General features: G+C 46.5%; 1 protein-coding gene across 1 annotated transcript in view; it reads left to right on the top strand.

Moving 5' to 3' along the window:
- Positions 1-1,182: 1,182 nt before the first annotated feature.
- The window catches only part of NWD1 (NACHT and WD repeat domain containing 1), a 65,206-nt gene continuing 48,512 nt past the window's right edge, over positions 1,183-17,876 (top strand). The window contains 7 exon segments of the mRNA XM_010972105.3: positions 1,183-1,613; positions 3,127-3,238; positions 4,908-5,005; positions 8,903-8,951; positions 8,954-8,988; positions 10,744-10,860; positions 17,038-17,335. Of these exon segments, the coding sequence (XP_010970407.3) occupies positions 4,994-5,005; positions 8,903-8,951; positions 8,954-8,988; positions 10,744-10,860; positions 17,038-17,335 (511 nt within the window). The 5' untranslated portion in view covers positions 1,183-1,613; positions 3,127-3,238; positions 4,908-4,993.

The raw sequence follows: 17,876 nt of genomic DNA, 5'->3' as shown, positions 1-17,876 counted from the left end.
AAGTAGGCAGAGTGGTATAAGGAGCCTCCAGCCTCAGCCCTGACCACCATCACCCACCCCACCCCACCCCGCCAACCCCACTCCATCCATCTCACCATCTGGGATTATTATTTTGAAACAAATCCCAGTCATTTTATAAATCTTATCATTCTGTAAATATTTTATTCTGAGTCACTAAAAGTTAAAGACTTGGGGGGAAAAAAACTAACCACAATACCATTATCACGCTTTAAAAATTTTGCCAGGAATTCTTAAATACCCACAGATTCCAATGTGGCCAACAAATGGGGTTTGCCTCTTAGATCTGTCACTCCCTTGCCTAGAGAACTTGGACAAATTGTTGAATTTCCCTGAAGTTTATTTTCTTCATCAGGAAACCAAGGTGGCAAACTGAAGTCCCCAGGTGGCTGAGAATACAGGAGACAGTATGTATGTTAGCACCTGAAACTTCAGAGTACCTCGAAATATAAAAACATGATTATGGTAACGTGAATATGGTAACACGACAGAGCAGTGGTTCTCAACCAGGGGGAGGAGGTGGAAATTCTACTCCCCCCGACAGGGGACACTTGGCCACGTCAGAGACATTTTTGTTGTTGGTTGTCACGACTGGCATCTGATGTGTAGAGATCAGGGATGCTGCTGGACATACAAAGGTGCACAGGATGGCCCCCAGCAAAGAGTGATCTGTCCCCGAGTATCAGCAGAACCAAGGCTGAGAAAACTTGCTCTAGGGACTTAGATTTCATTCATTCATTCATTCATTCATTCAATGTTTCACTTGCTGAAACAATGACATTGGAAGCTTTGATTCCTGACTCTGCCACTGGTTGAGTGAACCTGAAAAACAGTAACTAACTACAGCCAACATTTCATGGGTTCTTTTCACTCTCTTTGTAAATGCATTTCCTCCTCTCACCCACCCAGGAGGTGGTTAAGAAAACTTAAGCCCAGGGAGGCCAAGTGGCCCAGGTGGGGGGTTTATCTTTCTGGACCTCATTTCCTTCCCTGGTGGGAGAGGATCGTGATGTCCGCCTCTCAAGGTTGTTGTGAGGACTGCCCTCCGCAAAGGGCATCTGGCTGGGATGAGCCTATTAACCAGGCACACAATGGTTAACCACCAAGTCTGGCTAAGTGCCCAGCTAAGTCGGGGGCCCAAGGGCCAAACAATTTCTTTCATTATCCCAGTTGCTGGGAGAATTGGCAGGGAGAGTCCTGTGAAGTACCAAGACAAAAGTTACTAGGATTATTGCCGGGAGCTTGCCTTCCGGGCAGCACCGGCCCAGAAAACTTCCTTCTCCAAACTACTTGCCCAGAATGTTCTATATTGTCCCATCCACCACCAGCAGGAGCCAGAGGGAGGCTGGAGCCCCCAGGGGAAACCCCTGTCCTTCCTGGGGAATCCAGTCTTGCTTAGTTGTCTGCGGTGACAAACAGGAGTCAAGAAAGATGGACGACTGTGGACGAGCTTGCTGATGTGATAATGATTTACTCAGCACCTGCTATGTGCCAAGCACACTGACCTTGGCGGACAAGGTCTTTGCCCTCATGGAAGTCACATTCTCGCAGGAGAGACAAGCAGTAAACAAGCAAAGAAGAAACATCAGCCGATGGTGAGTACAGTGCAGAGCATTAAAATAGGGTGGATGGTATTGGGAGTGATTTGGGAGGTCATTGAGTAACAGGGTGGTCAGGGAGAGCCTCTCAGGAGGTGGCATTTCAGCTGAAATGTGAATGACATGAAAGGACGCAGAATTGATAAAGAAAGAAAGAAAGAAAAGGAAAAAAAAAAAAAAACCAGAATGGAGAGTTCAGGTATAGCATGTGCAAAGGCTCTGAGATTGAAATAAATTGGCTGTGTTAGACCAAGGGTACTCAACCAGGCAAGATGCTGCCCCAACATGGGGACACTGACAATGTCTGGAGAGATTTTTTCACAACTTGGTGGGGGAGGGGCTGCTCCTGGCATCCAATGGGTCAAGGCCAGAATGCTCCTCAATAATAATAATGCACGGTATGGCCCCCACTGCAAAGAATGATCTGGTCCCAAATTTTAGCACTGCTGAGACTGGCAAACTCTGGGCTAGAGAATAGAAAGCAAGCCCAGTGTGAGCATCAAGATCAAAACCTTGGTAACCAAGGGAATGTGGGCATGCACTGGAGTCCCAGGGAAATGAGAGAAGAAAGGGAGATTTAGGGGGTGCAAATTCAAGGTCAGGAGACTGGTAAAGAGGTGCTAAGAGAAGGCCAGGGCCAAAGCTGTCTTCCAGAGCTGGGGCCTGGGTGAGATCAGCAGGGTGTGTCTGAACCAGCAGGTTCAGTGGATTGTGGGAAGATGGCTGGATCGCCAGGCTGGCTTTGGGGGCCCTTGGAAGACAGGGGACCAGACCAGCACTCACTTACAGACTCTGCCTTTCCAGGTTAGTGAGAAATTTCTCACTCTAAGCCTCAGTCTCTTCATCCATAAAATGGTGACAGTCAACTTGTTACGGAAATGACAGGCCAGCAAGAAACAAGCACCACTTGGAGAGTTGGAGTGCTCAGATTTATTACGCCGGCAGGCTCAGAGGGGCTTCTGCTCCGAAGCTCTGAGCACCTCCAAGACGTGCGCGTGAGGTTTTATAGGGTTAATTACAAGCTTGGGGTATTCGGCCAATAGGCATGGAACAGCTTTAGCAGCATCATTATCACAAAAGTAGAGGCAGGGAGGCAGCAAACCAACATTTCAAGGCCAGATATGTCTCTTTGAAAATCCAGCTGGCTAGCAAAAAAAACATGAACAGGGAATCAGCAAACCAACACTAATTAACTTAGATTTACGAGTTAGCCCAGCAGAACTCAGATCAGTAATCCGACACTTGTTACATTTAGATTTGTGAGTTAGCTTGTTAGCCCAGCCCGGCTTTTCCTTCTCAAACTCAGTGTCACAATATTTATCAGGTCTGTGCAGGAAAGGACTAACTCAACAGGCCTGAGTTGTCCACACTCTGAACATGAAAGTTTAGGCCCTTGCTCCTGAGAGGTGACCTCTAAGCCCTTGGAATGCCCTGCCTGATAAAAGTGTCTTGGTTTACCTGGGGCCCTTGGGATATGCCAGATAGTCTATGCTAACAATGTGCCTTACAGTTGGGGTCCTGGACCGTGTGGTATCAGATGGAACTCTGGAGGGACTGGAGACTGAGGTCAGCCACGTCTCTGTGACCAACGCCCAGTGAAAACCCTGGGCACCAAGGTTCAGGTGAGTTTCCCTTGTTGGCAGTACACCATGCATGTTGTTGCACATTGCTGCTGTAGAATTAAAGGCTGTCCATGTGACTCCGCTGGGAGGGGACAATCGGAAGCTCACGCAGGTTTCTCCTGGATACTGCCCCATGCACCGACTCTTCCCTTGGCTGTTCTAATCTGTATCTTTTAATTTTTTTTTTTTTTTTGGTGGCTTTCTCAAAAAGGCCCTCATAACTACCCAATCTCAAGTAGAACCTGCTTGTTAATCTTTTTCACGGAACGAATATTCTTACATTCACAGTCTCCTTTCAGCTCACTGTTTTAACAATAAAACATTTACAAAAGGGAGGGAGCATCAAAGATACCTTGAGTATAGCTGATTTTCTCTTACTTAGAAGAGACATTTTGGAGCTCTGAAAGAGCTCCAACCAGGACGTCCTACCGGGACGGCATCATTTCTGTTATTTACTGGCATTTAGTATGGAAAATGCAACATTTAAAATGGTCAATCTTAAGTTGTATAAAAACTTACATAATGAGTAAGTCCGTTTCCCTTCCAATCAAGGCCTCTAAACTCTTTGCCCAAAGGCAACCACTGTTAACCTGTGTCCTTTCACTGTAATGAACCACAACTGTGGGTAGGACAGCTTTTGTGAATTCTGCCAGGCCTTCTAGTGCATCCTTCAAATCTAGGGTGCTCATGGGGACCCCTGAACAGCAAAGTCTTTGCTGGGTGGGTAAGGCAGGGAAGGGAAGTTGAGGCAGAGAAGAAAAAGGGATGAAAAAGTTCAGACTGTTAGATGGAACTGTTCGTCGAGTGCACGTATATAAAGTGGGGACTTTACATAGCTTTCTCCCAAATGCTTTGTTCACATTTTGTTCATCATGGACATGTTGGCATTTTTTTTTTTTTGGTTGTTAATTTGTTATGAAATTTTTTTTTAAATTATTTATTTATTTTTGCATTCTTTTTTATTGAAGTATAGTCAGTTTACAATGTGTCAATTTCTGGTGTGCAGCATGTTGCAGGCATACACGTACATACATATATTTGTTTTTATATTCTTGTTCATTATAGGTTACTACAAGATATTGAATATAGTTCCCTGTACTATACAGTATAAACCTGTTGTTTATTTTATATATAGTAGTTAGTATCTGCAAATCCTGAAATCTCAATTTATCCCTTATCACCCCATCTACCCCCAATAACCATAAGTTTGTTCTCTATGTCTGTGAACCTGTTTCTGTTTTGTAAATAAGTTCATTCATGTCTTTTTTTTGATTCCACATATAGGCGATATCATATGGTATTTTTCTTTCTCTTTCTGGCTTACTTCACCTAGAATGATGATCTCCAGGTCCATCCATGTTGCTGCAAATGGCATTATTTTATTCCTTTTGAGGCTGAGTAGTATTCCATTGTGTATATATACCACATCTTCTTTATCCAATCACCTGTCAAGGGATATTTAAATTGTTTCCACGTCTTGGCTATTGTAAATAGTGCTGCTGTGAACATTGGGGGACATGTGTCTTTTCAAAGTATAGTTTTCTCTGGATAGATGGCATTCGTTTTGATTTTCAGGCACACCATGCTTCCTTATGTGTTAATCCGGAGGTGAGTGCCTCTCTCTCCTCGCCCTAGCCCACCCCTGGTGATACTCACTCCCATTTCACAGATGATGCAGCTGACGTCCCAGGAGAAAGGCCTCTAGCTTAAGTCCTCCAGGAAGGCGGTGGAGGAGCTGGCATTCCAACCAGGCCCATGGACACCAAGGTATACACTCCTCCTCTCTGTGGTTTGTTAACATTGAGAGACGGGTGGGCAGGACTCAGATTGCCAAAGCATTTTCAATAAGGTAGAATTGTGAGAAAGTCTTTCCCTGGTCATATTTTTGATTATTTTCTCCCCAGCTTTATTGAGATATAGCTGACATATAACATTGTGTAAGTTTAAGTTATGTAACGTGTCCGTTTGATCCACTAATATATTGCAGAATGGTTCTCACCATAGCATTAGCTACCATGGCTCCATCATGTCACATAATTACCATTTCTTTTTTTGTGGTGAGAACATTTAACTCTCTTAGCAACTTTCAAGTATATAATACAGTTTTGTTAATATCTTCATGCTGTACGTTATATCCTCGGACTTACCTTATAACTGGAAGTTTGTACCCTTTGGCCAACATCTCCCCATTTCCCCCTCCCTCCGGTCCCTGGCAACCACCATTCTACTCTTGGTTTCCATGAGTTAAGCTTTTTTAGATTTTCTGTATAAATGAGATAATGCAGTATTTGTCTTCCATTGACTTATTTCACTTAGTATAATGCCATCAAGGTCCATCCACGTTGTTGCAAGTGGTACTTTTTGACTATGTCAAAGAGCACATCTCAGGATAGGATAGGTCTTTAACTGCTTGGTCCTTGATTGGATAGGTCCTTAACTGCTCCTCAGAAGACTGGCTAATCTCCATTCTTATCAGAGGCTCCACACCTCTGCAGGCGAGGAGATTCGACTAGGGTTAATTTAAAGTTGGTTTCTCAGCACTGCTGACACTTGGAGACAGATCATTCTCTGTGGTGGCACCATCCTGTGCATCGTGGGGTGTGAAGCAGCATCCCTGAGCTCCACCCAGTAGATGCCAGTAGCTCCCCCTCCCCCAGTCGTGACAACCAAAAATGTCTCCAGACATTGCAATGTCCCCTGGGGGGTAGGGGAGAAGAATGGCCCCCAGCTGAGAATTGCTGGCTTAACTAGTACACCTGGTGGCCAGAAGGTCATTGGAGGGGACAGTGAGCTCAAGATGGGGTAGGGGCTCCCATTAAGTGCTCATCCTTCAGGCCCAGAGCTGGGCATGGCTCCCAGCATCCCACTGCCTCCCTCTGCACACCTGGGCCCAGGCTCAACTTTCATGGAGCCCCTGGGGACGCAGGTGTTCGGGAGGCTGGCTGGTCCCCAATGCCGAGCGCCAGGAAACCACAGTTGCTGTGGTGAGCGCTGAGCTCCCGGAGCGAGGAGCTGTTGTTTGAGGGGTAAAAGGCTTTAGTGCCTGGAGGAGCCAACATCCAAGGGCCTTGGGTGGGTGGCCACTATCCAACATCCCCCTGCTGATGCTGGCAGACCAAGCAGATCAGCGGACAGCTGCTGGTTCAGCTCCCCAGGGGCACTAGAGGTGACAGGGGGCCTCAGAGGGTGAGACAGGTGCCCCACTCCAGATGGCCCTGCCCGACTGGCCTCTCAGGAAGGCCATCTGGCCGCTGGTGTGAGGTCTCTGAGGTCCAGGCCCGTTCCTGGGAAGGATTGTCCAGGTGGGCGGGCAGCATGATCATCAGCCCCCTCAGCCCGGGCACCCGCCGGCGGCTTCTCCAGGGTCAGGCAGGCCCCTTGCCGGCGCCTCCATCCAGCAGCGTGGCCATCTTCATCAGCTCTACGGTCTCAGGTAAGGGGCAGGGCCGGGCTGGGAGCTCAGGGAGTGCCAGGGTAACGGGAAGGGCTCGCAGGGTCTTCTAAGAGACCTGGATGTGAATGCAGCCTGATCAGTGACCCATGCTAGGGACTGGTGGAGAGCCTCCCTGACCCTCTGTTCCTCCTCGATAAGGCAGGTTCAGAGCCTGACTTGATAGAGTTGTTGGGAGTGGCAAACAATATTTCAACTATTATTAATGATGAGCATTCTATATGCTAGGCATAAAAATCCCAGAGTCTTCCTACAGCTGCAAAACTGCATGACTGGACCCTCCTCACTCCCCAACTTCACCTGGTGTGATTCTCACCTTGACCACGTGTTGTCATCATACTGGGCTCCAGCAGATCCTGGAACTCATGAAGCCCCAGGCCCCATCAGCTGTAGTTATTCAGTTTAAGTGTTTATTTAATGCCTGAGTCCTCCAATCAGGCTGTAAGTTCCATGAAGAGAAAGAAGACATGATGTGTGCTGATAAATTTTTAATAATCTGTCCTCCAAAATTAAACAGAAAAAACCACCAAAACACCTGACTCATACTGTCTGCCAATTTCCGTGGTGTAAATTCTCCCACCATGGTCAATTTCCAGCTGCCAGTGTGGCTTTATAAACACAGAATCAGGGCAGAGATGTGTGGTAGCTCACCATTCTCTGAGATTTTCCAAACACGAAGTCCCTAGTTGTAAACAAACTCATGGTCAAACGTAGTAAAATAATGTAGAAGTGATGAGTTCTGAGTATTTGTGATTTCCACTTTTACTGTAATGTGTTCCATCCTAAGTTCAGGTGGTTTCATTTTTCTTAGTGGCGGTTTGAACAAAATTCCTGATGATTTAGCAATCAGCTCTCCCAGGCCAGCAGGGGCCCGGCTCTGATATACTGTGCTGTCCACGTAGGTCTTGTTTGCCATTGTGCCCTTGATACTGGGCAGTGTCTGGGCATAAAGTAACTTCCAAGTTGATATTTTATGGTCAAGTGTAACTTATCTGTGGAATTTATAAGACAGCCATGGGAAGAGGGTAGGAGACAGATCCAAAGATTGGCATCCAGATCAGGTCCTGTGCTGGGGACTGGGAAATTTCTTTGTACCAGTGGCTTTGGGAGCCCTTGCATGGACACTAAAGTGACTTTTCCCTGGCTACATGGAGAAAACAAATGCCTCTTGAGTACCTATGTTGCAGTAAATGCTTTTACTTGTAAGCCTCAGTGGTTCCACCAACATTTAGTGAGCACCTGTGTTGAGTGTGGAGAAATTAGCAATGACCTAGATGAGCAGAGGTTCTTGACTTTGGAGAGCTTGCAGACCTGCAAGGGCAGCACCCCATTTTACAGAGAAGGGAAACTGAGGCTAGCCTGACACTTGGCACAGTGAAGTCAGGGATGGGAAAAAGTCTTAAGAGTCCAGGTTTACCCTAAATAGGGACGCCAGATTTAGCAAAAATAAAAAAAAAATCATCACCATGCTATACACCAGAGGCTAACACAACACTGTAACTCGACTATACTTCAAAGAAAAAAAAATGAAAAAAAATCCAAACCCAAACAGCAACAACAAAACCAAGACACACAGTTCAATCTGCATTTGAGACATACAACGAGTAATCGTTTAGTATAAGTATATTCCAAACAAGGTGGGAGGGTATAGCTCAGTGGTAGAGCACGTGCTTAGCATGCATGAGGTCCTGGGTTCAAGCCCTAGTGCCTCCATTAAAAATAGATAAATAAAACTAATCACTGCCACCAAAAAAATTTTTTAAACTTTAAAAAAGCATATCCCAAACAGTGCGCAGAAAGGGACATACTTATGCTAACAAATGATTTGTTGTTTATCTCAAATGCAAAATGAACAGGGCTTATCAGAAATGCAAATTCTGGAATCCATGGAATGGGCTATACTTATGCTATCAGATCTTTCACTGTTTATCTGAAATGCAAATCAACTGGGAGTCCAGTATTTTATCTGGTAGCCCTAACCTAAAATGACCAACCGTCCTGGTTAGCTGGGTTTAAGGGGTTTCCTGGAATGTCGGTTTTAGCACTAACACCAGCAAAGTCCCTGGCGTGGTTGACCTCGTGCTTTTTGTATCTTATGATTTGCCAGTGGAGGGGCGCAGCCTTGGTGGAAGCAAATGAAGCTAAAAATAGAGCTGTGGGCCAGGGAAGAGTTCTGGGTTCTTCCAATTCATCCTCCATGCTGTTCCTTGCAGACATGGATGCAGAGAGGGAAGCCCTACAGAGCTCTGCCTACCCCGAAGTGCAGACCTTCTGCCAGAAGCACGGCCTAATGTTCGAGGTAATTGCCTGCTGGCCCCTCACTGCCTCACTGTCAGGGAACAAGGGTGTCATACGGGAGGACCCTTTGCTCAGAGGGGCTCCGAGCTGGTGATGCACCACGGAGATGAAAGTCTCTGTAAAAGACAGGAGGAGGGATTGCCACATGGGCATCGTGGTCAGCAGGGGCGGTGTGACACAGTGCTAGGAGTGGATGCCTTGAGACCCTGCTCCGTGGACATGTCACTTTTGTTGTTTTATCCTGCACCCCCACTCTCCCTGCACTGGGGCATCTTCAGGGGGGCGTGTAAGAGGGCCCTGGGATGTTCTTGGGGTGGGGGGAAGAGGGACGTGGAGGTGAGACGCACCTTTTTTCTGGGACGCAAATGGTGTACCAGCTGAGCAGTCACCACTGGCTCCAGAGTCTCCTATGACTCGTGCACTGGTCCCAGGGTGGGAATGCCACTGCCTCCACGGCTCAAAGCCGAAACTGACAAACCATCTTTGGCATCTCGGCTTCAGCTGACGCTGCCTCTTTGCCATTTATGATGGTGATTCATCGCATCAACAGCTCCCACCATCATTTTTATGTTACTAAGAAAGCAGCAGGGCTGCGATGGGAATTCCACTCTGCCTGCCTCTGATCATGAGACATAGTTCAACGCAGAGGGACTAAAAAGGAAAACATAGGCGCTGAGAACAGATGAAATGCCCCATGCTCATTCCGTTAATATCCACCTGGTGCTGTGTGGCAAACACAGTAAACATCCTCAAGACAGTGGTGGGGAGAGACTAAGGTTCTTGGCCGAGGCTGGTGGCTGACTTTTTCCCCTTCTCCCTTTCCTCCTCCAGCCACCTGCAGAATTGTAGTCCTTTTACCCCACGCTGTAGTTTATTAAGAATTTTATGTCTTTCCCTCTGGACCAAAGAATTTAAGGAGGCAGGGACCATTCTGAATCCCATCCCCCTCTCTTCAGCCCAGCTTTCCACGGGGTCAGCTTCACTACTTGAATTGGACCATTTTGCCTGGGTCCCCTCCAGCCAGCAGGCAAAATTGGACTGCAAGTGTGCGGTTGCCAAGGAGACTTTGCCACGTCTGATTTTAGCCAAACAAAAACACTCCTTTGCAAAGAAAGCTTTGCAAACAAGTGTGGACATGTCCTTGTTTAAAAAGGAACAGCTTGAAAATGCCCAAGTTTTTTTAAAAAATTTTTTTAATGTTTTTAAGAAAACTGGATTTTGGAGTTTAGTTTTGCAGAAAAGTTGCTTACATATGCCCCACTTTTCCCTCTATTGTGAACATCTTCCATTATCAGGGTATATTTGTCATAACTAAGAATGGACATCAGTGCATTACCAATAACCAACCTCCAGGTGATACTTGGCTATCACCAGGTCTAACATTCATGTCCTCGCTGGTCGAGGCCCCTGGCCAGGGAACCCTGTTGCATTTAGTTGTCAAGGCTTCCCAGTCTACACTGGTCTGAGACTGCTTCTCAGTTTTTTTCCTTTGCACTCCTGACCATCACAGTTTTGGAAAGGTCTCCTCAGGTGTCCTGTGGGATGTCCCCAGTCTGGATCTGTCTGATATTTTTCTCATGATTACATTGAGATTATGGGTGTCATTCAAGTTCTTTTAATCCAGACATCCTTCTTTGGGGAGAGGCTGTCAAAAATTATTAAAAGAAACGTTGCCTTTGTCAAAGGGAATTGAAACAAACAAACCAACCCACCCATCCTGTCACCTTCCTGACAAACCCATGCTTGCAATTTCCAGGTGGTTGATCTGAGGTGGGGAATTAGGAACAGCGAGGCCACTGACCACATGACCACGGAACTCTGCTTGGAGGAGCTTGACCGGTGTCGGAAAACGTCCATAGGGCCAGCTTTTGTTGTGAGTCTCCTGGGAGGGATGGATTAGCTCTTCTTGTTCTAACACCAGGATATGGCCCCTACTTCTCAGCCAGACCTGTCAGTGGAGGGAAGTGGGTGGCATTTCTGCTATCATACCCGGTCTCCATAGCCTGCCTGTGGCAGGCATTGCTAATGGATCACAGAACTCATTTTTCTGCAGAGCTAGCTGGGATCCAAACATTAGCAGTCAAGTGGAAGCAGCAGGTAAGTTGGAGAGCAGAATGTTGAAGCCCAAAGGCATCTTAGAATTGCTCTGAACCTTTCCTCAGCTTTCCCACCTCCTCTACTTTGTCTGGGTAACTTTGACATCATAGAAAACTGTAGAGAAGGTGGAAATCTACAGGATATGGGCCCTATGGTTTTGGGAGCAGGCTCTGTGGCCCTATCTGGAGCCTACCTTGAGGGAAAACTTCCTCTGACCCCAGGCAAGGCCAATTTTTCCACGTTATGGGGTCTTCTCTCCTCCTCAGCTACCCTCCCTCTGACACCAGAACAATCCCCAGCTCACAGTGAACAGTCTGAGTTATGATCAGCAAATGATATTCCAGAGTTTTGATTTATTACACCGTCAAGTTCCAGATACACCAGGAACTATGGCATTTTGGCTCATAAATCCTAGAGCAAGGGTCAGCACACCATAGCCCATGGGGGCAAATCCAGCCCCCTACCTATTTTTGTAAATAAAGCTTCATTGGCACACAACCACACATTACATGAATATGTAAATATACATGAACATGTAAATATTTCATGAATATGTAGATACCACACAAATATATAAATAGTAAATATTCATTTACATATCACCCAAGGCTGCTTTCCAGCTACAATGGCAGAGCTGAGTAGTTGCTACAGAAACCTTCCAGCTTGCAAAGCTGAAAATACTGAGTTTGGCCCTTGATGGAAAAAGTTTGTCCACCCTTGTCCTAGAAAGTAAAGAGGGAAAAAGTCAAAGTATTCTCTGCTCAAACACACTTGCTTAGTCACCAAGAAGCTTTTAGCAAGTTCCCAATAAAAAGAAAAATCCTCTTGAACCTCTCCTGGAGATAAGAATGTGGGAAGTAGGCGAGAGTGGTCCCCATTATGAGAGCTGTTTTCTAGGGAATTAAAGACAAATAGGCGAAATCTGTTTGGCCTGAAAAATTGCACTGTCCCATGCGGTAGCCACGAACCACATGTGGTGATTTAAATTTAAATTAATGCAAATCAAGTAGAATTAAAATGTTCAATTCCTTGGTTGCACTGGCCACACTGCAGGGGGTCAGTAGCCGCACGTGTCAAGTGGCCACCGCACTGGACAGCATGGGTAAGATCGCTTCCGGCGTTGCCGAAGGTTTTAGCGCTGCCTTAGAGATTAGGTCTCCTTAAAAAATACTAAAACCTGGGCAGCAGACTTTCTTTCTTCACTCCGTATCAAGTTTCATCTGTACAATCGGGCTTGTGTTTTCATTCTTTTCTTCTACACTTTTCTTTCTTTATTGGTGTCACCTTTTCTTCTTTTTCCGATTTTATTGAGATATGATTGACATCCAGCACTGCCTGAGTTTAAAGTGTACAGCATGGTGACTTATGTACATTGTGAAATGATTATTAAGTATGTTTAGTTATCACCCATCAGCTCATATAGATACAAAAGAAAAAAAAAGGGAAAAAAGGCTTTTGTCCCTTGTGATGACAACATTAGGGGTCTACTCTCTTAGCAGTTTTCAAATATACCCTACATATGACTCAGCTATAAAAAAGAAAGAAATAATGCCATTTGCAGGAACATGGATGGACCTAGAGGTTGTCATACTAAATGAAGTAAGCCAGACAGACAAAGACAAATATCACATGATATTACTTACATGTGGGATCTTAAAAAAATGACACATATGAACTTATTTACAAAACAGAAGCAAACTCACAGACATAGAAAACAAACTTATGGTTACCAAAGGGGAAGGAGGGAAAGGGATAAATTAGGAGTTTGAGATTCACAGACACTACTATATCTAAAAGAGATAAACAACAAGGTTTTAACTGTATAGCACAGGGAACTATATTCAATATCTTATAATAACCTATAAAGAAAAAGAATATGAAAAATTATATATATATATATATAACTGAATCACTATGCTGTACACCAGAAGCTAACACAGCATTGTAGATCAATTATACTTCAAATAAAAACCACCCAACCAAACAAAAACACCCAAATATACCCTACAGCAGTGTTAACTACAGTCATCATGTTGTGCATTACATCCCAGGACTGATTAATCTTGTAACTGGAAGTTTGCATCACTTTTTAAAAATTATTATTGCTTTAAAATACATCCTAATGTTTGAAAGGCTCTACCCTCTGGTGATACCCTGTGCATCAACTTCACAAAATTTTGTTTCCAGCCTGCTAATTTCATTTTTCAAATGAACCTGAGGATTGATCATTTCGTTGAATGTCAAAGGGAAAAAGAAAAGGAAAAAAAAAAAAAACTGTAAAGAAAAAGAGGAGATGGGGAGAAAAAGAACTCCAGGAGGAATTTGATTTTGCAACCCAAATTGCAGGCGGCCAAAAGCACAACGCAGCTTCCTGGTGGCATGAGGGACAGGAGGGAGGATGATCTCTGAGCATCCGCCAGGCCCCACCGGCCCAGGGACTTTGCACATCCTTCCAGAAGGGTTCCTTGGGCTGCAGGCTGACCTCTACCCACTTCCTACTTTCCTCCTGAAGCAGACATCTCCCCTCTATCTCCCAAGAGTTATGGCATCATTCTCCTTTAGTGGCTCTGATTTGGGGTGCTTTCCACAAAAAATCAGAGATGTGGTGGAGCCCCTTGGAGAGGTATCTCTCCAGTAAATAAGTCATTAGGCAATGCAACAGGGGACAGCTCCCCATGGCATTTCCTTCTAGAGGCTCTGGGTCTCTCGGGCCACCTGCAACTCCAGCATCTCCAGAGAATTGCTCCTGGTGGCTCTGTTACCAAACTCAGGCTTCATTGCTCATTATTTAAGAATCCAATACTGAGAAACAAGTGGTGTGTAAAGGGAAAGATAGCTTCATTGAGGAAGTCTGGGGAGAAGGCAGACTCATGTCCCAAAGAACCAACACTCCCTGTTGCTCAGGGAGCAAGAGTTTTTAAAGGGGAGTTTCAGGGGCGCACAAGCCTGGGGGCTGGGGGAGGCTACTTGCAGAACAGCACAGTTAGCTCTGACAGTCATCTTGAAACTGGTCATGCAGTGGTCTGATCAGCGTCATCTTGACTGTTTTAAGTCTGGTTAATCTTCAACTCCAGGTCAATTTGTTCCCATTCCCTTGAGGCCACGTTTCTGAACTGTGCGAGGAGCAGCTTATGTCACCACTAGTCTGGTCATCACATAGATAACTTCTTCCACCTGGTGGGGGTTTCACTATCTGCAGAACAGCCCTTAGGATGTGGCTTAGAATATTATCCATAGCCCTTGAGGAGGAGCTAAATTCCTTGACTTTGCTTAAGGGCTGAACTGTTATTATTTTGTCTTGTTTGGCTATTTTCCTTTGCTTCTGCACTTTCTCATTTCTCTGATTAAATTTATTCTTTGGCTAAAGTACTTCTACAGACAAGAGGCAGGCAGAGGATGTCAGAGGTGGCGGGCGGGGGGGGGGGGGCTCTGTCCCAGGAAAGCCCTGTAGGGTCCTGCTCAGTTACAGCTTCTTGATTTTCTCTCAAGTTCCTCCCATTCCCCTTGCTCTTGTCCCACATACAGGAGCACCTTGTACCATCTGTCTCCTCGAGATCTCTGGTTTGTGGCTGGCTGGCTAACTAAGCCTTTTTCAACTCCTTTTGCTCCTCTAAGGCTCTTCTTGCAGGAAAGGGCCCCTGGAGAGTAGCATCCTCTTCAACATCCCATCATCATAGATTCTATTTATCCAAGTTTCCTGGGTGCACACACCTTGAATATTCTGAAACAACCTAATGAAGAGGGGAGGGGTGATTGCTTCTGAGACAGGAGGGAAGGGGGCAGGACATAACCATTAAAAGAATGACACAGTCATTGAGGATAGACATAAATTGATTAGAACCAGTTAAGTCCAAGATGGTGGAAGATTTGACTTCCAGTAGACTTTGAGCCTTATTATATGCTCATTATAATACATTAGCATGCTAAATGACACACCCACAGGTGCCATGACAGTTCCAAGGCTGACCGTAAAAGGCCAAAAAGTGGGTGGTAGCCCAATTCCAGAAAATCCCCTCCACTTCCCCAGAATAATCCTCCCACTTGTTAGCAGGTGAAATTACCCAGCCCATAGACACTGACCACCCCGCACCCTGGGGCCCCTCTCCTTTTGAGATGGCTCACATTCTGCCTATGGAATGTGTATCTCCTAAGCTGCTCTCAACTTCCAAGACAACTCCATCTCCCGGGGCCTCTCTTGCTTTCTGAGACAGCCCACATTCTGTCTGTGGAGTGTGTATCTCCCCAAATAAACTTGCTTTCAACTTTATTATGGCTCGCTCTTGAATTCTTTCCTGCACGAAGCCAAGGACCCTCACTTGGTGAGGTGCATCCCGGGGACTCGCCTGAGACCTGGGACATGATTATCCTCTTGAGCCCCATTTTCCTGCAACACTTCCATTTTACATAATGAGGAAACTCAAGACTTTGAGCCCGAGGTCCTTGGCCTCCTCCAGCCTAATTCTCTGGTGTTCCAGTTTGCACCTTCTCCAAGCATGCTGGGGCAGAAAGAGAGCCTCCTAGTGTTCTCAGCAGTAAGATCAAAATCTTAAGTTCTCACCAAGCCCTACAAAATCTTCCCCGCAGATGGCCTTATCTCTCTTTACTGCCACCTCCTTGTCAGTGCTTAAGCTACCCCACTGGTCCTTTGCCACACTTCCTGCCCCAGGGTCTTTGTACGTGCTGTTCCCCTGCTTGCCAACTGCTCTGCCCAGGGCACTCCTTCTCATGTCTTATTCTGCAGCTTGATCCTCATGCCCTCAGGGGAATTTCTCTGACTCCACAGCCCACTTGTAACCCACCTTACCATCTCTTCCTAGTGCTCTGACAGCTGCAGTTTTGACACTGGTGCAACTCTTAGATTGATGCCAGCTTTTCCTGTTAAAGACTCCTTGGTCTAGGACCAAGACTGTCTTGGTCACTGATGTTCTGATGTCTGTTGAGCAGCTGTCATGGGCTTGGCTCAGTGTAGATCTGGGGGATGATTGTGCTGAGAACTCAGAGGTTCTATCCTCGGATCTAACCATCTCCCTTTCCTGGTTGACTCTTAAACCCACGACCTCGAACCACTTCCATTCTGCCATTATTCAGCCCCACAAAACCACAGGAGTTTTTCCAGCAAAATGTTCTGTGATACTTGGTGCTCCATCAGATTCAAAATTTACCTGTCCCATGTCCCATGCTCTCAGGTGCCTCTGTATGCAGGTCCTCTAAGGCTCTGCCTGCACTTCTTAATGTTATCTGAAACCTGGGCTCGCCTCTTGGTGGTGGTGACCCAAGGGGCACAACCAAGCCGAAGATCAGGAGAAGGATTTATTATTACTTGCAGCAAGTAAGGAGATCACTGGGGACCTTTCCCAAAGCACTGTCTCCCTGAACAGCAACATTGGGGAATTTTTAAGTGAAGGGGGTATGCATATTCATGAAGGGGCTTGAGTAGAATAGAATTCAGCATAGAATTGGGGCAAAGGTCGACAGAGTCCAAGCTTTAGTTGATTGAAGTCTGGGGGATCAACAGCATCATTCCATCCCCTACGTGGGTGTGGGGTCTTAATTCCTGCAGAACTCAAAGACAGATTATTATGTATATCACTTGAGGAGGAATTAGGATTGTGTTTTATTGCTGAACTATTGTTTCTTGACTGCTTTTCCTTTGTTCCTGCACTGCCTCACTTCCCTTAAGATCACTGATTACTGAGACCCGTTGAAGGACCAGCACTGTGGCTGGGCTGAGATCACAAAATGGTTTAGGCCAAAATGGTTTCGCTTACATCAAGAAAGCCATTTCTGGTTCTCCTTCTCTGGGGACCTCCTAACCTATCTGCTTACATTACTATAATTATCTCCATGGCATGACTGGCAGGCCTGTTTTAGGGGCTCGGTGTGCCTCGCCCAGGGTCACAGAGCTGAGTGCCCAAGCCGAGATTTGAACTCATGCCCCTCCCCTCTCTGCCAGGCCCTCATAGGTGATCAGTACGGCCCCTGTCCCATCCCCGCCCTGATTGATGAGAAGGAGTGGGAGGCACTGAGGGCTCAGCTGACTGCCAGGCCACGTGACCTGGAGCTGGTGGCACGACACTTCCGGAAGGACGAGAATGCTGTGCCCCCTACCTACCTGCTGCAGTCCCTGGGCATCAGGGAGGCCCGTGGGCCCGAGGAGGCCACCCTGAACTCTGCACTGCGTTCCGGAGCCCAGGAGGCCTGGAGGCTGGGCCTCATCACCCAGGAGCAGTGGCGCCGCTACCACCGGTCAGGTGAGGCTGCCAGGACTCCCCCTGGGGTCCTCCCTAGCTCTTGTGGGTTCCTACCTAGGAGCAGAATTGCTAGGTCCTATGGTAACGCCATGTTAACTTTTTGAGTTTGGTGGCACTGTTTTATGACGGAGCTGCTGCTCACGCACGATCTCTATGTTGCCTACACCAGTTTCATTGATTAATCACAGCTAAATCAGTGCTATGCCAGTGTGGCTTCTGGAACGGCAGCCTCAGCATTGCCTGGGAATGTGCTGGAAATGCAAACCCAGGGGTCCCCATCCGGACGTGCGGGATTGGAACTTCTGGAGGCGGTGCCCAGTCATGTGGGTTTTGGTGAGCCCCCAGGAGACTCTGGCAAACTGCGGTCTTCAGGCCAAACCCGGCCCACGGCTTGTTTTTGTACATAAAGTTTTATTGGAACGCACTCGAGCGCATTCGTTTGCATGTTGTCTACGGTTATGCCAGGTAACTCTGGCACACGTTAAGCTTGAGAACCAATGTTCCCATCCCAGGAATGTGTCTCCTAAGGGTCCTTGTTCGA

Source organism: Camelus bactrianus, chromosome 22 (assembly GCF_048773025.1).
Source record: "Camelus bactrianus isolate YW-2024 breed Bactrian camel chromosome 22, ASM4877302v1, whole genome shotgun sequence".
Taxonomy (NCBI): Eukaryota; Metazoa; Chordata; class Mammalia; order Artiodactyla; family Camelidae; genus Camelus; species Camelus bactrianus.
This window is presented reverse-complemented; position numbering and strand designations above follow the sequence as displayed.